This window comes from Bison bison, unplaced genomic scaffold (assembly GCF_000754665.1).
Source record: "Bison bison bison isolate TAMUID 2011002044 unplaced genomic scaffold, Bison_UMD1.0 scf7180017864061, whole genome shotgun sequence".
Lineage (NCBI taxonomy): Eukaryota > Metazoa > Chordata > Mammalia > Artiodactyla > Bovidae > Bison > Bison bison.
Window position 1 is genome coordinate 6358409 of NW_011494633.1, and position 21512 is coordinate 6379920.

At 39.3% G+C, this 21512-nt stretch overlaps 1 protein-coding gene across 2 annotated transcripts in view; it reads right to left on the reverse strand.

Moving 5' to 3' along the window:
• The window catches only part of BTBD7 (BTB (POZ) domain containing 7), an 88683-nt gene that overhangs the window by 148 nt on the left and 67023 nt on the right, over positions 1-21512 (reverse strand). For both annotated transcript variants that reach the window (XM_010836211.1, XM_010836212.1), the window contains exons 5-11: positions 21008-21083; positions 17876-18036; positions 13962-14105; positions 11701-11890; positions 8760-8938; positions 6683-7126; positions 18-5265 (exon numbers count right to left, since the gene is read on the reverse strand). In XM_010836211.1, the coding sequence (XP_010834513.1) occupies positions 4453-5265; positions 6683-7126; positions 8760-8938; positions 11701-11890; positions 13962-14105; positions 17876-18036; positions 21008-21083 (2007 nt within the window). In that variant the 3' untranslated portion in view covers positions 18-4452. The remainder of the gene's footprint in view (positions 1-17; positions 5266-6682; positions 7127-8759; positions 8939-11700; positions 11891-13961; positions 14106-17875; positions 18037-21007; positions 21084-21512) is intronic.

Consider the following 21512-nt stretch of genomic DNA (forward strand, 5'->3'; position numbering starts at 1 on the left):
TGAAACACCAGTTATATGTAGGATAAAGTCAGTGTTGCATGCTTGTCAGTAACAGTAGAAAAATAGAACCAGTGAAAACCTTTGTACAACCGTAATGGTACTCAAAAGAGAAATGGATCGATCGTTTTACAATGCTTCCCACAGACGAGTTCAAGTTCGGAGGTACCTAAATAAAAATACTATGTATTTCTTTAAAAAACACTATGTACAGTCGAAGCGTAAACAAGTTTTACAAAGTACTGGTTATGCAGGTTGTAGAAAACACTTGCATAGGACATGAAATCAGTTTTAAGAAAAATTTCTGAGCCTTTAGCATTGAAGGCACTTGACTTTATACCAGTAACAGCACAACCACAAGCAATGCAGTGTTGCAGAAGACACCACCTCTCTTGAGTGCAGACGTGGCACATCAACAGCAAGTGGAGTTCAGGAGTCTCCCTCTCAGCCACCCCACCTAAGAGCGAGGTTCCGTCCCACCTGCCCGTGGAACCCACACAGTCACGTGCAGGTTCACCATGAAGCTTCCAGAGCTCCTCTCAGCTCTTAAGACAGAACCCACGTAAACACGCAAACACAAGAGGTCACTTTCAAGATACACACTTGCGAGTCATCTTTCTACAGAAATGGCCACAGCATTATAATATTCAGAATATGGAAGATTGATTCATGGTCTGAGGGTTTTCTAGAGGAAAAAAAAAAAAAATCAGACTTGCCAATACAATTACATAACAGCTATTGCAATCAATAGGACAAAGAAACAACTTAACATTTCATAGAACATTGTTTATACAATAGTGTTAATGGAAAAACAGCACGATACCCTTTAGTGTGTGACGGTAACTCTTTTAGTAAGGTTATCTGTAATGAGGTTTGAAAGTAAACTCCTTAGTAGACAAAGTAAACCACTGCAGAACGGGGAGTAGCACCCATCACTGCTGCTTTAATAGGAACTTTCAACAGGAAGTTAAAGGTCAACCAAATAATTAAAAATGAAAAGTCAAACATTTCCCTTTGAGTTCAGTCCTAAGATAAAAACATAAATGCTTTAGAATTGCAGACAAGTATCTTACAAGTGTTTCATGAAACTTATTTTCCCTAAAAGGTAGATTTAAACATGAAAATACATATTTTGCCAAGTCGTTACTGAGACTTCCAGAGACCGACACATGGGGAGGGGTCAGCTTTGTGCCCCTGCTGAGGCCGTATGTGCTGGTTTCCCTCCATCAATGGACAAGTGCTGTCCACTGCTACTCAAGTTTGAAGAACAAATCCAAAGAAAACCCAATGAACAAGTTTTTTTTTTAAGGAAGCATAAACAAGAATTAGGTAAAGTTTCACAGAGAGTTCAAAAATAACAAAAAACCTCAAATAAAAAGAAGTCATTTAAAATCCTTAAAATCTACCTGGTTACCGAAATGTCAGGAGAGCTTAGGTCTAGGGATGTGCCTAGAAAAAGCTACAGGGGCACTGAGAAAGGTTATGCATGGTACGTGGACAAGGCCAATGATTATTTTTTCACGAGTAAGTTTTGCCTTTCTTGCTGCTATCTTTTCCCCTTAGGAGTCATACCTATGACTCTGAGCTGAAATTATTAATCAAGATCACAGAATTAAAACAAAAATATAAGAACAAGACCAACAGCATCTTGAAGAAACGTGGATCCTCTGCTTCCGCTCCAGGATCTAACTGGCATTCGCCAACCTCAACATGGCGGGCACCAAAAGTGGCGATTGTCTAATGGCCTGATTGTCCACGGCCTCAAGAGGAGATCTGGTGTGTTGAGATTTGGTTCTCAGGAAGTTTCTACACTGAGTAAAACACTAGGTCCTAGGGCCTAAGTTTCATATTATACACGTTAATTTCTCAGAGCAATCTTACTCAGACTTCACATTTATCTTAGTACAGCACTGAAAGATTTTAATGCTTAAGAAGCATTAAAAAAGATTGAAGAGATGGGGTCAAAAGCCAGAGGCACATAGCTATTCAACCTACCCTACTGACCATACTTCACGAGACACATTAAAAATCCATTAACCCTACCCTAACACAAAACCCACATCTGTTCACCTTCTGCAAGTCACAGCAGTCCACAGTCCCACAGCACATTTCTCTCTATACACAGTTCAGCCAGGTATGCTACCAAATTATTAAAAACAAACTTCATAAATTAAATAAAACTACAAACAGTGGGTCACTTCTTTTATATTTTGGGGACTCGAAAGAATATTTAATAAATTTTCAGAAATACGCCATGTGGGGCATCAATAGCTCTTATGTCTTTAAAAAAAAAAAAACAGGTTGGAGATCAGAAAGACTTCCCCACCAACTATATCTACTCACTCTTAATTGCAGTACCAGCACAGCACAGTCTGAATTCAGAAGAGAAGTTTAAAACTGTATCAAGAGAATTCATGTCAACACATGTACATAAATACACCTTAAGGAATGTGATGGAATGAATATTTTTTGTTTCTGAGGAGAGACAGACCGAGATTAGTTTCAAAAGACACTGTCATCTTATTACAAAAGGTGAAACCTCCTAAAAATGAGAACAGAGTCCTAAAGTTTTTCATCTTAAAACAAAACAAAACAAAAAGGAGCCTCAGAGGCGATGATATGCAGCCAACCTCGCAGCAGCCTGGTGCTGACTCTGGGAGACCCAGGGCTTGGTGTGCAGCGTGGCCAACATGGACGGATGCGTGGGCAGCAGCTAACTAGCCAGGCAGCAGAGCGAGTGGCGGCGGTTTGCCGGTGTAGACAGATCAACTGACGCGTTCCCATCTTTGAGACTATCTACTGTTAGGATTTTTTAAATGTCAGATTATTCCTGAGTGTGTATCCACAGGGTAAAGTAGGAAGAGACTGTAAGAGAAACTACAGTTTCGGGAAAAATCAGAGCTGCTGACATCCAATAGAAACCTATTTACTTAAAAGTGCATGTGATTCATTTATATGGTAGCTTGTAAAGGCTCCCTAGCCCTGCATAGTTTTAGAGTGAGTGTGAGTGATTCAGAGTTGTATATATGTATATACACATACACAGAGAGGAGGCTCCCGAACATCCCTCAAGTGAGGGGAGTGCTCAGAAAAGTCTCTTTTAATCTAAGTGCTACGGCTGTATGTGTGTTATGTGTAAAAATACAAAGTGAATGCTCAAATAATGTTGAAGTGATTTAAAAACTCAAATGCTAATATATTTACATTGGAGAGTAAGAAAAAAACAGTCCTTAGCTCACACATTGCCCTTCTAAGGGAAAGGATCTTAAAAGACCCCATGTGCTCAGTGGTTCAGTAAAATCCCAAACCAGCGTCCCCAGTGGAGTTCAAGTAGGACATGTAGTGTTTCACTGGAAAAAAAAATGGTTTTTCTTTTTTGGTGACAAAGCATTATGCATTATACAATAACTTTTTAAAGGACACCAAAATTCGGACACACTTTGAAAAACACTTAAAACATCTACTTACAAACAACAAATGACATCCGTAAGACTGAAGCCCTTTTGTTTTTCCCCCCCCCCACAAGAGAGCAGGACAACTGAAGGCAGCAAGCAGTCACTCCCCACTCAGCTGCTGAGTCGATGCTCAGAAACAGCGATCCCGTAGTGCAAGCTTAAGTTACTAATTCCACTGCTTTAGGATTCCAAGAAAGCTGATCTCTTTCAAACCTCATCTAGTGAAACTCTAATCCACATGACCAGAACCTGCAGTGATTCTAACAGAGTCTGTACTGTGGATAAAACAACAAGCTTTTGCCTGGATGCAGAAGGCTTTTCTCCTTCTTGTTCTTTCCTGAACCAGGAAAACTTCAGGATTCCTGATTGGACTCCTGCTGGAGGAATGCAGACCAGCTCCCAGGACTTATTTAAACAGGATGACATAAGATTTATGAAGACTGAGCAGGAAGGTTTCTGAACTGAAACAACTACAGAAAAGAGAGGAGCATTTTTGATGTGCTGTTCTTTGGAATTTCTATAATTAAAAAATAAACACAGAACTATTTCATAAGAAAATACATCTTAGTGTGCAATCCAATGCACGTGGAAATAGGTAGATGAAAGGTAAAATGCAAAAAAGTATGAAAATACAGTCCTTTAAATGTGGCAATAAAGTTTAACATACTGATATAAAACCAATACAGATAAAACAAAGGTACAAGTGCAAAAAAATTCCATTGTTTGTAAAGAGAGGGGAAAAAAAAAAAGTGCCAGCTTGTTTGTTCTTAAAAATGCTTCCCCACACAATTGTTCAAACACAAAACAGACAGCAGATGCAGCATTCAAAATAACCCTCTTAGCATGCCATGTCTAATAAACATGTATATACAAAAACTAGAATAAAATAACGTGAAACTGAGTTATCAGCTGGCATCAATAAACTGGTCTCTAAGTTGTTGGGTTACATCATAAAATGGGATGTTTCACATCTCAGGCACGGACGACTTGGAGGTTGCTCTCAAAGGGCAGACTTTTTGTAGAGGAAGTCTGGCTTGCTCGGGGACCTCCTTCCTCTGCTGACTGAATCTTCCCTTTCCAAATCTGTATTTCGCTGAGCTCCATGGCCCAGGGACTCATCTGCCAGTCTTCTGCCGGATCTCTCTTCTGGAGCTTCAGAGCTACATGCAGAATGTGAAGGTCTGTTAGGAGTCAGCCCAAAAGTCAAGTCAGTTTCCACTGCTGCTCGCCCCCTGACATGGGCTGAACCACTGCCGGCATTTTCTGGGGCTGCCAAGGGAAAATCTGGCCGCTGGGGAGGCTGCTCAACAACGTCGAGGTGTATCGGCTCACTCTTCTGTCTGTGTGGATGCCCGTCGGGGGGAAGTGGATATTCTTTCCTAGTTTCTTCCTGCTTTTTAGGCGAGGTCTGGCCTGGTAGGTAGGCTGACTTTAAGCCACTTGGTGATGCCTTATTGTGGCTATACAAATCGGGACCAAAATATCCACCTTGTGAAGGGGAGGGGGTACGTCTGCCAGGGGCAGGAGCAGATGGTCTGCAAGCAGCATTTGAGAAGTCGTAGAAATCCGGATATTCCTGCTGATTTTCTCGAGCATCTGTTTTTTGCTCTAGTGTGTGTTTCTTTCGAGATGTGTGTGTATGCCTCTGTGGAATACACGATAGATGCTGGGGAGGCCCTGGTCCTACTTCAGAAACTGCCTGGCTTAATTCTGTGTCCACAGCAAGTTCTGGAAGCCTCCTGTCCTTGAGTGACAGCGTGGATACACCCATGGCAATATCTGGCATTAGATCGTTTAGCACAGGTTGTGTGCACTGCAAACAGAAACAAACAGGGGGAAGGTTAAAAAGAAAAAGGCCTGTGACTCCCTCTTTTTCAAATGATGTTCACTGATTTTGTTTCCTCATTATAAAAATATATGCTTAATTTTAAGAATAATAAAAATATAGAAAACTGTAAGGCAAAACCCCCCCACAAAACCCCAAACCTTCCGGACTGAGATAACCACTGTTATTAACATTTTGAAGCAGTTCTCGCACCTTTTTATTTTGCACAAATATTAATTTTCATAAAATTTAATGCATATATAATACTGTCACTAAATTTTGAGATTTCTATTTAAATTACTGGATACTATTCCACTGTATCGATGAGGCATGACCGCTTAACTATTCTTCCACTGTGAGACCTTAAGGCAGTTTCCAGTTTTTCATTATTATAATCGGGAGTGCAAGGAACATACAGATAAATTACCTTCAAAGGGAGTTTTATTTAATTATAAAGTAGTAGAACTTTTGTAACTGTGGCACTGAGGGCCAGGCCGATAAGATGGAAATTGGGTTTATCCAACACTATTAACCTTTGTTATTTCTTCTTTTTTGAGGGGTTGGAGTGGATAGCAGGGAGAACAGGCAAAAGGGTAAAAGGTGAGGAAGGACCATAATTTGACTCAAGCTGTACACTAGTCCAGTCATCTTTCAATGAAGACTCCCTGAACTAATATATGTATCTTTTATCTCTTATGTTGAATGCTACTGATAAAGTGTGACTAAGCAGGAAGACTTAAAAATCAATACTGTTTTTTTTCAAATGTATTATATACAACAGAAATTCAACCTTCAATGCAGTGCAAGATCAAGCAAGGAAGTCTTGCTTAATTTACTAGCAACTAGCCCTGGCAACTGTGATTTCCAATTAAATGAGTGCTCTGATCAAACAGCTTGCTGGAGGCAGAGACACTCATGAGGGTTAATATTCTGCCTATTTTATGAATGGGGAGTCTCCTGCCACACTGTTCCTGATGGTATGCTCAGCTACAAGTAGCTTCCCCTTCCGGCCCCACCAAAGCCTTTGGGAGAATAGCAGACTCTACAGAATAGAGGCCAAGAACAGACTCTAGACATGTGCTTGAAGAGTGCACTATGAAACCAGTAACAACATTACCTGTGTTGCCCAGTAACTCCACCCTGTCCAGACACCTGCACACGAACATAAGGGAAGGCACTCGCTTCTTCCCACCATACACATCTTGTCTCTTTTCTCTGGACTTTCTCATCCACCTACACTCTCTTTTTCTCTCCAACTTCCACACTCCTTAAGTCTATGCTTTCAGCTTGTCAGTAACACTCTGTGCACTGCTGAGTCCCAGGTAGGGGTCCTGGGGCCTAGGAAATTGCTTTTAACATTCCAGAGACTTTTAACTTCAGGTAAGTCACTGAAGTGCGAACTTACCACTTGTTTTTCAGATGCTATTGTTGCTGAGGCGGCAGCGGCAGCAGCAGCCACCGTCTGTCTCCCCAGTCCTGTGGTGTTGGTACAATCAGGGGCTGCCGCTTTCACACCTGGCAAGTAGACTGGAGGGGGGCCAGCTTTAGAGGCTGTTCTGGAGTGAAACAGTGAGTGATTACAGGGATAAGAAAATGAACGTGAAGGATGCTGACTGGGAGGTCTTTGCTTCCAGCCTGCTTTGAGCTGGTTATGGATTGGGGTTGCTGGCGGGTGGTAGGGAGGCGGTGGAGGGGGTAAGGGTGGATGGAAGGCCACGAAAGAGTCCAGATCTGTAAACATGGTTTCTGCAGTGGGGGTGCTGTTAACTCGACATCTCCCAGACTGTCTCATTGTCAAGAGTGGACTTTCATCTCCAAATCGTTCATCAGGAAAGAATTTGTGAGGATTCTAAGAAAGAATGGAGGGGGAAAAAGTTAAGATATTTGTTAGCAGATTTCCTGGACAGAAATTTGCAGGCTGAGAGAATTAAGTGAGTACCTAAGAAAACCACATTCAGTAAAAAGCACAACATATTTTTCTAGGCTTGAAGCTCAAGGAAAAATTACCTTAAAAACGGTGTAAAACAGTAGAGTACAGCCTCCGTAGCTTAAAGTACAGCTATCAAGGAGAGCTGCTTAGCTGAATGCCCCAGAAAGCAGGTCAGTAATCTCTTGCAAATTATGTGATGATAAAAAACAGGAAATAAAACCTAATTCAAATATGTCTTTCCTAAGAAAATAAAAGTACCATTAAAAACCAGAAGAAGAAAAGGCATACGAGTGAAGATCCTCCTAGAACTTTCTGATAAAACATCTGTACGCATTCAGTCTGAAATAAAAACTACAAAATACTACTATGTAGAAATAAGTTTGATTAATATTTTGATAAACATGGGGATACTTAAATTATACAACTTATACATTTAAGAGACCAAATTAAGATACAATTTAGAATGGCACAGAGAACAGAAATGAACAGAAAACAAGACTATTTTAGGGATGGAAACTACAGTAAAAATTGAAAATCAAGAACCTACGAATGGTCTGCTCCTTGCCTAGGGCTACCATACCACGTTCCCCTTTGAAAACTCAGGCTAAAATGGTTTGCAGTCAGTGGCATGAAAACAATGCAATCATTTCACCAGATGAAATTAAATTTTATTTTAGTCTCTGCTTTAGTTGTGAAGATTACACATTTTATACAAAAATACTACTATTTTTTGTACTAAATAATTACTAGAATTGGGTTTCTTCCTGCTAGTAAAAAAAAAAAAAAAGCACTCTACTCATTCTTTGATTCTCATGCTTATGTGGTTTGAACTATCGTGCAAAAAAACTTCTTGTAAAAGGGAGGAGAGAGGAGGAAAGGGGGGGCATCTGGAAGGTCTGTTAAGGATGTAGTAGGTCACAACCTGAAATCTAGTGACCAAACCAGGGAGAGAAAAGCAGCAGAATGTTCTCTCTTTCTCTTTCTCACTCTGTTGGGTGTACACACCATGAGCTTTTAGGGGTCACCATTTATGTGCTTATTATGTGCAAGAGACACAGCTGCTTTACATACAGCCACTCTTACCTTCACAATTCACTTTACAGGTAAAGAAACTGATGCTCAGAGAGGTTATATAACTCGCTCTAAGTTAACTAACTGGTAAGCACCATTGCAGGATATAAAACCAGTTCTCACTCCAGAGCCTGTGCCCCATCCACTCTACCATACTGCCTCTTACTGAGGGCTTTCAGGTCACCCAAGACACCAGGACAGTTGAAAAAGCACGTACAAAAGAAAAGGACAAGCTATGAGGGCTCCCTGGGATGTCTGAAAATACTGTCTGAGTTACAGTCAGGGCTCCTTGTATTTTATTTTTTTCAGGTACAAAGCTGACTATCTAGACTTAGAAATCACAAATCGCAAATTTCAAAATATGACAAATAACACAAACGTTGCAAAATCCAAAAGAATACCACAATATTTTCATTATTAATAACAGCTGACAATCTAACTCAAGATTCCCTGTTTTAGGTAGTGGAGGGCTGCTTCCCACCTGCAAGAGTTCTGCTGCAGCATCGGCAAGCCCAAACTCCCTTAACACGCGGATCTGAATTTCATAGCTGACCGTGGCGCCTTCCCCACAGTTGAGCGCGTAGGCCCTCTGCACCTGCTCAGTGTGCCGTAGCTCCTGCAGACGTCTGACCATGTCCTTCATAATGAGGAGGCGAGGAACTGCAAGAAGAGAGACAGTCTGTAAGCACAATGCCTGAGCTGCACAAGACCACCTACTGAGTGCAAAAAAGAAAAGCATGTGTTTTGCATCCTCATCAACTTTTGATAGTATTTTAATTTCCAGGAAAGATAGTAATTTATACACATCTAATTATTTTTTAGGGTTTTAAAATTTCACAGTGCCCCAAAGGCTCTTAGTCATACCAGAGCCCCTGAACTGCATTATGAGTTCACAGACTAAATACAATTTTACTTGCATATATTCTCTGCTGAATCTCAGGATATTTCAAAAGTCTTTTAAATATATTCACTCTTTTATTCAAATAATCTTTGAGTCCTGACTATGCACCAGGGCTTCGACTCAGGTATTAGGGTGCACAGAACAAAAGACGTGATCCCTATCCTTACAGAGCTCTGGTTTTAATGAAGTAAACAAAGTACACCAGCACAGCAGAGGGCCGCCAGTGATTGTAGAGAAAGATGTGCAAAGGACGCTGAAAGAACTGGAGGAAGGGCCCCAGTCCAGACTGGAAGCAGGCAGGGGAGGCTTCCTGGACCAGGTGAGCTCTGAATGGAGACTTGAAGAATGAGAGAAAACCAGGCTGGCAAATAACGTGGAGCCAAGGTTTTCTGGTCCTTTTCTGCAGAAGGACCAGGCACGTGTGAAACATGCAAGTGAGAGACAGCAAGGCACAATCGGATGGCACAGCCAGTAGACGGTACAAGCAGGAAGGGTAACAGGAGAGAAGGCTAGAAAGAAGGGTAGTGGCAGACCATAAATGACCCTCTGTGTCATGATAAGGAATTTAATTTGTATCTGGGGAACAACGGGCAGTTGCTTGTGTGGGGGAATGAGAGGATCCGAGTTGTGTTGCGGTAAGTGCATTCTGAGAGGAGTGGAAAGCAAGGGTTGGCAAACTATCGCCTGTAGGCTAAAACCACTCTGCCACCTGTTTTTGTAAATAAAGTTCTACTGGCTCACAGACACACTCATCCGTTTAGGTATTGCGTATGGCTGCCTTTGGCCTATGACGGCAGAGCTGAGCATAGTCCAATAGAGACTGCATATCCCACAAAGCCCAAAATATTGACTACCTAGCCCTTCAAGAAGATGTCTGCCACACCCTGGTATAAAGGCTAGAGTGGGAGTAAGGTTAGACAGGTTCACAGGTTAGGAACCTGGACTAAGGATGCAGCAGAGGGCTGGGGAAGAGGGGACCATCTGTAAGTATCTATGAGACAAACTGACTTGAGTGGTCACTGATTATTAATTCTGGGAAAAGGGAGCTACTGTTTACTGAGTGCTTACTTTGTGCCATGCAAACTCCATATTCCTCACAGAGCTTCCTTAAATCTTCACAAGAACCCTAGAAAGGAGATATCCTCATTTCACAGATGAGGAAATTAATGCTCAGGGAAGTAAATGTCTTGTCCAAAGTCATACAAAGTGGCAGAGCCAGAACATGTGCCCAGGAGTCTTCTCCAAAAGCTAGACACCTTACATTAGCATGGTAAGCGAGGAAGGGAGAATTTTGATGGTACAAGCATAGGGCCACATCTCATTAAACAACAGAAAGACAAGTCCTATTTTTCTGAGCATACTTAATTGTAGATCTCTTTGGGCTTTTGAGAGTGAGTTCTAAGGTTAAATTATACTGCTACTCAGTCGTATTAACTGAAGTTGATAAAGTCCATGATAATTACCAAAGGTTCAAAAGCTGCACAAACCAGCTACAGAAATACTTCTCTTCATACTGTTCATTCAATGTACACTTTATTAAATAGATACACAGCGGTCAAATCTGGTAAGGCAACAACCGATCAGAGGTTAGTTCTGGAATAAAACGAATGTGTTCAATTAAAAGTTCCGTCGTTATGTCTTTTACTATCCTTAACTGAAACGGAGACTTCTCAGCAAAAAAACACACAGCATCATTTCCAGTAATGCTATAGTTTGCTGATTTTTTGGACTCCTGCAATGGTAACGGGCAAGAGCTATACATTTCTGACCCAAGAGATCTCTGTGGATTTTCTTGTTTTAGAAACTAACATGACAGCCCTTTGGTTAACGTCAGCACTAACTGACACTCAGATGTTTTCGGACATGACAATTATACCTCGATCAATAGACAATAAGATGGAAGCCTGAATTACAATGCATATAACATTCACAAAGCAGACCTTGGGAAACTGGATCTCCCAGAAACCAATGGTAATCACATTTTGAGAGGGCATATATAGACTCGAAGATCTAAGTTGATAGTACTCTCCCCAAAGAGTCTTATGAGAAACACCCTATGGTGATGAAAAGTCTGAATTCCTCTAAACCAGTGGTTCTCAACAGGCAGTAATACTGCCCCACAGGCACATTCGGCAGTGTGCAGAGACATGAAAATGCTTCCGTGAGGCTGTCACAAGGTGTGTGTGGGTGCACGTGCGTGTAAACACATGTGCAACTGGCATCTAGTGAGTACAGGCCAGGGATGCTGCTCAACACCCTACAATGCAAAGGACAGCCTCCATAACAGAGAACTATCCAACCCTAACGCTCAACAGGGCCAAGGCTGAGAAACCCTGAGCTAAACTGAAAAACTGCACACATTTGTTACTGTAAAACAAAATACAAAACAAAAAACTTAGCTTATAAGAATTTCTTCTTTAATGAGAACAATGCATAAAGGGTATTGGAAGGTGGAAAGAATCAGCATGCATAGAGGGGTTACAGAATATGATCAGACTATTAACAAGGTTAACCGCCTTACCTGGGATTTCGTTTGCTACCACTGAAGGAGGGCTCGACTGGTTGCTGCTGATCTGCTGGTGGCTGATCATGTGGCAGCACTGAGGCACGGCATTGCTGACCATGTAAAGCGTGTCTGGCACGTTGGACATTCTAACCATTCGCAAACGCACAAGGTCTGTTTGTTCCACCATCATCTCGTCTAGCACTGACTGAAAACAATTCAGTATTAACAGAGTTAGTCAACCTTACACCTTTGTTACATCACATTTAGAGAAAGATTACTGCCATCATCACATAAAAAGGGAATTAATTTACTGTTTGCAGTGTATACAGCCTAAAATTAGTGGTAAATGGAGACAGTACTCTAACCTCTTTAATTTTTTCCCTACCTCTTCAATGTTTAAAGGAGTTTTCTGGAGCATCTTTGAAAAGAAATAATCATTTTCTGAAAAGTATGCTTTTAACAGGAGTATTTGAAATTTGAAGAAGGGATATAAAATTAATCAGAAGTGAAATTATACATAAAGTCACAGTAAAGAAAACAATGTAAATATGGACTAAATATCCTAGCCAATAAGAAATGCTCAAGATATAAAATATTAAAGACTGATATTAAATTCAACAGACCTACACATAAACACTTGTTAAATAAGCTTCAGATGAATCCACTTCAGCAAACTGCAAACGGTCAAAATGGCATAATGTAAAACCATTCTCTGCATTTACTGTGGGCATTTACCCACGTATGCACGGGTACAGGAGGGCTGTCTGATCAGCTTGCGGCTGCTGTACTTTGAGACAGCACAAAGGAGGGGAGATCTAGTTTATTATGGACCTTTCAGCACTAGACTCAACCTTCCACAGAGGCCTCACCTGCTCGAGTGACTTTAGGCACTGGACTTATTTCAGAAAGACCTGACCCAACCATTCTGCCTCCCCTGCCCACCTCACCGTTTCACAATTATTTAAAGTGTCAATTGCTTCCCAGGTGGTAAAGAATCTGCCTGCAATGCAGGAGACCCCTGTTGATTCCTGGGTTAGGAAGATCCTCGCCACCCATTCCAGTATTCTTGCCTGGAGAATTTCATGGACAGAGAAGTCAGGCAGGCTACCGAGTCGGACACTGAGCAACTTTCACTTTCAAAGTGTGAATTACTCAATAAGGGGTAGATTATCAACCTCATCAATAAATCTCTCACAAATCCTTTCATATATGTATTTTAAACTAGGGATACTCCAACAAATCCATTCTGAAGGAGATCAGCCCTGGGATTTCTTTGGAGGGAATGATGCTGAAGCTGAAACTCCAGTACTTTGGCCACCTCATGCGAAGAGCTGACTCATTGAAGAAGACTCTGATGCTGGGAGGGATTGAGGGCAGGAGGAGAAGGGGACGACAGAGGATGAGATGGCTGGATGGCATCACTGACTAGATGGATGTGAGTCTGAGTGAACTCCGGGAGTTGGTGATGGACAGGGTGGCCTGGCGTGCTGCAGTTCATGGGGTGGCAAAGAGTCAGACACGACTGAGCGACTGAACTGAAGTGAACTGACTCCAACAAATAAAAGGGAGAAAACTTTTAAGGTAACTATGTTTCTATATCCAAACACATTATTTTGCCTGTTAATTCATTTCATTAAGCTTAAAGGTGATTTCTGACTTTCAAAGACTGTCAGTTTCTCAAAAGGTCACACCGAAGCGCCTCGGCTGAACACGTCTAATAAAACTGCAGTATTTTATACTGCAGTATTTATCATATTTACTTGGAGAGTTATGTTATAAATGGCAATACAATATAATGTCAGCTTTTAATTTAATAGGCCTGAAATTTTGTTTTAGCTTGTACACTTTTTTGAACGCTAAATACAATTTCCAACAGTCACCCACTACAGAAATATGTTATAGGAAGTCATGGCATTTCTTTAGTTTACAAAAGGAAGAAAATATGTTTGCAGTCTTCTTTCAAACATTTTTCCCACCCTGAAGATAGCAACATACTGATGACCATTTCAGTAAAATGAAGAAGTTTTTTCCAAGCTAACAGTTTGCAAGAAAAACTAAGATGAGAAAAATGTAAAATACAACTTAATATGATTTAAGTTATAAATATAAAAACATGCTTGATAATTAAACATTAAACATAATTAAACTACTCTGGTGAGAAGTCAAAGCAGAATTTACTTTCACTTTCCTTATTAGGCTATTTCCAAATATTTAAATGATACTACAATAGATATCTTTGTGTTTATAGTTCATAATAAAGTAGTTTAATATCTTACCTTCGCTTCTTCTACGTAGGGAGAGAACAGCCGAGGACGAACATAGATTCCAGCATTTTTTTGCCGTAACCAGGCATTTGACTTTCCACCTTCTGTTGTAGGAAGCATATCTGATGGAGGAGTACTAATCAAGCCTCTTTTCATCTTGAAAAATAAATTATTTTTTAGAGAAACAGACATTTGTGTAGCACAATATTACTAAGATAAAAATAATTATACCTATAAGTCAACATGTTCAAACTTCACCATTTAAATATGAACTTAGGAATGCACATGAAACTTACACATACTTTGAATGTTTAAAAGTGTTTAAAGGATTCAGAAAGCCATAAAAAGGTACAACTTTCCATTTTTCTTTAAATAGAGAAATGATATTTTAAAAACAAGAGTTATATTAATTAAAAATATGAGTCAGGCTAACTTTCAGAACTCTAAAATAGAACCGATTTTTTTCCTTACTCATCTAGGAATTGATTCCTCCCCCAATCTATCCTCCACAAGACAAAACAAGCACATTCTTGGGCCTGTATCTACAGTACGAAGATAGCCAGTCTGCACAGTGATAGGGGCAGGGGCTCTAAGGAAAGAACTTGGCTCAAACCTTAACTCTCCATTCGACAGCCAGGTGGCCATGGACACCCTCTCTTGCCTGGGCCTCACCTGAAGGACCCTGACTCAGCCCTGGAGATGGGCACTGCAGGACTCACTCAATGCGGTGGTCCTGTTGCTTCCACATCTATGCTGCTGCTGCTGCTGCTGCTGAGTCGCTTCAGTCGTGTCCGACTCTGTGTGACCCCATAGACAGCAGCCTACCAGTCTCCACTTTCCCTGGGATTTTCCAGGCAAGAACACTGGAGTGGGTTGCCATTTCCTTCTCCAATGCATCAAAGTGAAAACTGAAATTGAAGTCGCTCAGTCGTGTCCAACTCTTCACGACCCCATGGACTGCAGCCTACCAGGCCCTCCATCCATGGGATTTTCCAGGCAAGAGTACTGGAGTGGGGTGCCATTGCCTTCTCCAACATCTATGCCAGGAGAATATAAATCAAGTACTTTAGCCCATGAGGTGGCTGTGAGGAGGAAATGACGGTGAGGAAGATAAAAGGCACCTGGCACAGTGCTTAACATATACTACACGAGCACTATGGCTAACAACCAATATTAGTAAACTTTTACTGGGGACTTATTATGTGTTGGGATTCCCTGATAACTCAGTTGGTAAAGAATCTGCCAGCAATGCAGGAGACCCCAGTTCGATACCTGGGTCGGGAAGATCCGCTGGATAAGGGATAGCCCACTCCAGTATTCTTGGGCTTCCCTTGTGGCTCAGCTGGTAAAGAATCTGCCTGGCAATATGGGAGACCTGGCTTCAGTTCCTGAGTTGGGAAGATCCCCTGGAGAAGGGAAAGGCTCCCCACTCCAGTATTCTGGCCTAGAGAATTTCATGGACTGTATAGTCCATGGGCTCGCAAAGAGTCAGACGTGACTGAGCAAGTTTCACTTTATTTATTATGTGTTAAGCATAGGATATTAACAACAGAGCTATATATTTTCTAAATCTATTAAACAAAAGTTCTAAAGTATTTTTCTGAACCAAACTGTATCTGGTTTTAGTCCCGGATTTTAAATGAAACCAAATACTGTTTCTAGTATTATTCTTGTTAAATATAATAAACATCTCATTGGTGCATTAAAATTATGTTTAACTAATAAAATATAGCATTAGACATATTTTGAAAATAGGCAAAAAAAATCCTAACTCTAATTTGTTGTAAGTGTAGTACTGTAGATGTATTTCCTCCCAATCTTTTTTAGATAAATTTTTACCTAAATAAATTTTAGAATATATAAAAGTACATATTTTTTTAGGACAGCAAAATACTCTGTCAAATAGTTATGCTATAACTTACTTCCCCTGTTATTGGACATTTAGGTTATTTCCAAATATACGTAACGATAATGCTACCAATGTACCAGGTACACTTCCCCATCAGACCAGTAATATTATTTCAAAAATTAGTGACCTAATAGGTAAAAAAGTGGTAACTTTTTGTCTTATTTTGCTTTCTTTACTTTATATGTGCTTACTAGCGACACTGAACATCCTTTTAATCAGAGGTTCCATAAATATTTGTTTTCTTCTAGTTTTTCCATGTTTCAACTTAATATTTAATTCTTCGATCTAATAGGGATTAATTTTGTGTGCAAGTGAAATGAGGATTTAACTTAAAGCACATTTATTCCCTCCCCAACTGATGGCTTACTTTAGCACGGTTTGTGATAGCTTGCTTATTATATGTTTAATTCTTATATTAATTAGCCTCTTCTTCTGGGCTGTTTTGTCTTCTCTATTATGCTAGCATCACAGACTGACTCTTAAAAGAGTTTTAAAATATATTTTACATTATGGAAGAGTTGTTGTTCAGTTACCCAATCATGTCTGACATTTTTGTGACCCCCATGGACTGCAAAATGCCAGGCTTCCCTGTCCCTCATCATCTCCTGAAGTTTGCCCAAGTTCATCTTCATTGCATTGGTGATGCTATCCAGCCATCTCATCCTCTGACACCCTCTTCTTCCTCTGCCCACAATCTTTCCCAGCATCAGGGACTTTTACAATGAGTCAGCTGTTTGCATCAGATGACCAAAATACTGGAGCTTCAGCTTCAGTATCAGTCCTTCCCATGAGTATTCAGGGTTGATTTCCCTTAAGATTGACTGGTTTGATTTCCTTGCTATCCAAGGGACTCTCAGGAGTCTTCTCCAGCACCACAGTTCAAAGGCATCAATTCTTTGGCGCTCAGCCTTCTTTACTGTCCAGCTCTCACAAGTGTATGTGACCACTGGGAAGATCATAGCCTTGACTATATAGACCTTTCCCAGCACAGTAATATCTCTGCTTTTCAATATACTGTCTAGGTTTTTCATAGTTTTACTGTCAAGAAGCAACTGTCTTCTGATTTCATGGCTGCAGTCACCATCAGCAGTGATTTCGGAGCCCAAGAAGAGGAAATCTGTCACTACTTCCACCTTTTCCCCTTCTATTTGCCATGAAGTAATGGGGGCAGATGCCATGATCTTAGTTTTTTTAATATTTTGTTTTAAGCTGGCCCTTTATTATCACTCCTTATTTTTCTTTTTTCTTTTAGAACTAAAAAAATTCTTATCAGTTTTTTTCTAGATGACTTTTACAATGTTTCTGTGCAGTTGGAAAAAACTATTACGTTTACAGTATCTTATTAAAGTTATAAACCAATCTGTGAAGAGTATTTTTCCCAACCATAGTAGTAGTGAAAGTCGCTCAGTTGTGTTTGACTCTTTGCGACCCCATGGACTGCAGCCCACCAGGCTTCACCATCCATGGAATTCTCCAAGCAAGAATACTGGAGTGGGTTGCCATTTCCTCCTCCAGGCTGTCAACCATTAATTGGAGCAATTCTTATAGTCTAAAAAAATTCACATAAAAACTGTGAAAGTAACATGATCAATCAGCTCCATTAATTTTTACCTGAAACACAATTACAGGATTCATTTACCCCTTTTACACTGAACCAATCTCTTCCTCTCTTGCTCTCTGATTTACTGCTATTCTTAAGAAAGTCTCCAAAGTAACTTCTACTCTTTCCATTTAAAATGAGGACTACTTGATCTACACTGATCAATTGCTGGATTAACTCCATTTAGAGACTATATTTTTGCAAAAGTAAGACTGATACACCCAACTCAAGTCTCATCCACCAAATATTTATTTGTGCCATGTGCCAGATACTGGGGACCTAACACAGTACAAAACAGACATCTGTGTCTTCATGGAGTTTAGTCTCACGATACTCCATTAGGAGAAATTATTTACAAGGATTAAAAAAAAAGACATATTATTTTCATGAAAGGGATAAATGAAGAAAGATACTTACTGCATCACTTAGGACTTCACTGTTTATAGGCAAGATGTGTTCAATTCGCACAAAAGGTAAGAGAGAGGAAAGGATCTCTCTAAGCTCTTCGATGTCCAGGTCCCGTCTTTTCACACCTCTCTTGTTCACACTGTGAGCAGTGCCACTCAGTAAGTTTGGCTCTATGACAGAAACGGAAAATGAGAAGTCTCCACCCAAATTCAAATTTCCAGAGAAAGGCTCTCTTTTTTCTCTAAGTATACTTTCAGTAATCTTCTATACTAAATTTACCTGCTCTAAAAAGTGCTATACATAAATTACTTTTATGGCTTAAGAAGTTTCCCTAATAGATATTCTTGGACAAAGAAAAAGCATAGTGTCAATAGTGTGGTAACATTCTTTACAATTGTTCTGCATTAAAGAAGACACAATTCTTTTCTGCATACTAACTCAAAGGAGAAAAACAATCTATTAAAATCTAGTTTGATCAAAGTCTTTTTCTTAATGTTCCTCACTTTTGGGGCTAGTTTTTTTTATCTTAATACAACTTACAATAAGGGTAATACAGAACAAATGTTATTTCTGGTAACTGTAAGTTATGAGTATGCTCATTAGGCTACTATATAGATTTAATAGGAATTTAATGAGTATCTAAAATTATATCACCTGATACCTTAAAGCAGCAAAACCTAATGTACACTCTATTTAACTTTAAGAATTTTATGAGTCTCCTAAATTTCGACAGAAATATTAATGCATAAAAGTTCATGTGTAATATATTCCACTGTCCAGAGCAGAGAATAATGTTTTTTTCATGGGGTTTTAGTGGAAGAGGAAGATCTGAAGTATATATATGGTTTTTGAAAGTGAGGTGGGAAGGAAAACAACATATTTGAGGAATTTTTAATCATATCTTTAAACTAGGGGGCTATATATATATATTTCTTTTGCTTAAAAATAAGATCTTTATCATTCAAAATATAAATGCTGGATTTTCCCCACTACAGGTAAACTGATATTTTCCCTTAAATAATGTGATAAAGAGATATTATTTTTTGAGAGGCTTATTAAAATTGTTGCCAGTGTGTGGAAAAGGGTTTTTGTTCTTGCCTTGTTATGCTTTGGATTCAATATGTATATAAGGCACTGCTTTTCAAAAGAAATTTTTTCTCAAAGTAGTGGTGTCCTGTTTTCAAACGTAATATTACATGAAACCCCCAGATATGTACCAGGTAAGGGCAGAAACCTTATCCGTGAAAGTGACTGAGACAAAGGTGCAGTCTGGTTTGTGCAGTGTCCTTCTCATCTCTGTGGAAGAGCCTCCCATTCTAACCCAGCCAGAAAACCATGAAACAATGGAAATTTTATCAAGGATGTTCATTATCTGCCCAAAATAAATATGGCATATCATCACCAGCTTTACATCAATAAACAAGCCTTTGATGATTATGGAGCACTATATGCACTGGGGTGGTATTGTTCTATAAAGCCACCACAACAATTAGTGAATACTGAACCACTGCTTCTAAAGGAAACACACAGTTAGGTTCCTTTGAGCCTCTGGTCACAATACTTTTGTCAGCCAATGAGGACAAAGCCTTGTTTTATGTATGTTTCTGTTTAGGGACACCTTGTTAGTATATATTGTTGATTCTTTAACAATGAGCTCACAGCCAACAGCACTGTAACTCATGTACCTGAACAATGCTTATCTAACACATATTTTCTCCGTAAGGCACAGCATAGCCCTCTTGGACTTAGGAACACTAGACAGTATTAATAGTATTACATTTGGAGGCTATCTTAGACAGTGGGTTTACCAGAAAATCCCATTCAGATGTAAAAAACACAGCACTAAAAAGACTATGAAAAGGACACTTGTTTGAACATTGAAGATGGCAGAGTATCACTTTGCTCTACCATAAGCTGGAAACGTATGGCATTCTGTGCATCTCTGCAAATGATTAAAAGTGTCATGAGTACTGATTTGGGGATCATAAATAAATTTTAGCAAGTAGGTGAATTTGCAAATTTAGAATCTGTAAAACAGCAGCATAGGCTGCATACTGGCATTTCAAAAATGTCCCAAATTAATAGTAGTGGTTTTTATATTTAAAAAATTTCAAATCTGAAACTGTGAAAGGCTTCGATTAAAGGCCTGAAACTGCAGGCCACAGATTAAATTAGAATTAAGATAGGAGGACTGCTTTTGTTTCCTAGAGTCTGGCAGCAGTATATTAAAGGCACACTATAAAATGATTTGAAGGCAGGTTCAGCTTTACTTTTTAAAAATATTTTAAAATGTGAGAAGAACAACTCTAAGTATACTAAAAAACACTGACTTGAACACTTCAAACATAAACTTTATGGTATGTAAATTTATCTATATAAAGCTGTCAAAAATGAGAGGAAAGGGAAACCTGCATTTAATTTTTTAAATTAAAATATTTTGATTTGGGTTCACTATATAGACAAACACAAAATTATATGAAGTCACACAGGTGGGTGGGCTCACCCTAGATATAGATGTAAGATTGCTACATAAGCACAAGCTCCCACAGTTAAGACCACGAGCGACACGTGGTGCTTGCGTCTCTTCTGCAGTATCCCCTACTTGGAGGCCATGCAAAAGTATCATTTCTCCTTTACCTTTCACAAAAAATTCAAATAAACAACAAACATGCTTCCCTTTGGTAGTCATATATTTTTTTTTCTCGAGCAACATTCACATAACATAAAATTTACCATTTTAACCATTTTAGAGTGTACAATGTAGTGGTTTTTAGTACATTTAGAATGCTATGCACTTATCACTACCACCTAATTCTAAAATATTTTCATCAACAACATGCCTTTGTAACACTTTACTCATTAATTGAAAAACTACACTTTAATACTTTTATAAATGATTCAACATACATTATTAAACACACAGAAAGAGAATACTAAGAGCTACAGTTTAAAGTGCAAAATTAAACTTTCTGATATGTTTATTTCTAACCAAGTATACCCTTTCCACTAAAAGGCTTTTACTGATTTAAATATTTCTATTTTCACCAGGCAACAGTGGTAACTGTCAAGACTGATGTGCAGCATACACTTTAGTAACTTTTGGGAAAAACTTACAGTTTCAAGCTAGTTTTCTGAGCTTACCTCTGTCTGCTATTCTCTTCATTAACTGATGCTCACCCCATTTAATCAGATATTTAAGGATATCTTGTTCACTTGCCTATAATAAAAATGTTTATATTTATTTTAGTGCAAACAGATAGACATTAATCTCATTAAAGACTCTTCTTATGTCATAAAGTACATACAATGTGCAACATGCCACGTTTCACTCTTTACACTGGCTGTTTCAAATGTCTGACCTAAACCTGTGGTATACCAGGAAGCAAATACACAGACCCAATTATATACATTTGGTCCAGTAACCTCACTCTTGGCTCAAATTAAATTTTTACTCTTATTTTCATCTTTATTTGTTTTTTAAACTGTTTTCTTTCCCTGTTTTAAATTTACCTTACTATATGGTTTCTATACAGCTGCCTTAAATTCTTTTGGGGACAAGATGGAGATAAATACATGAAAGTAAAAGTGTAAAGATACAGTGTGACTGCTGTCTCCTGGAGGAGCAGAAAAAAACAAGTATGGCAAC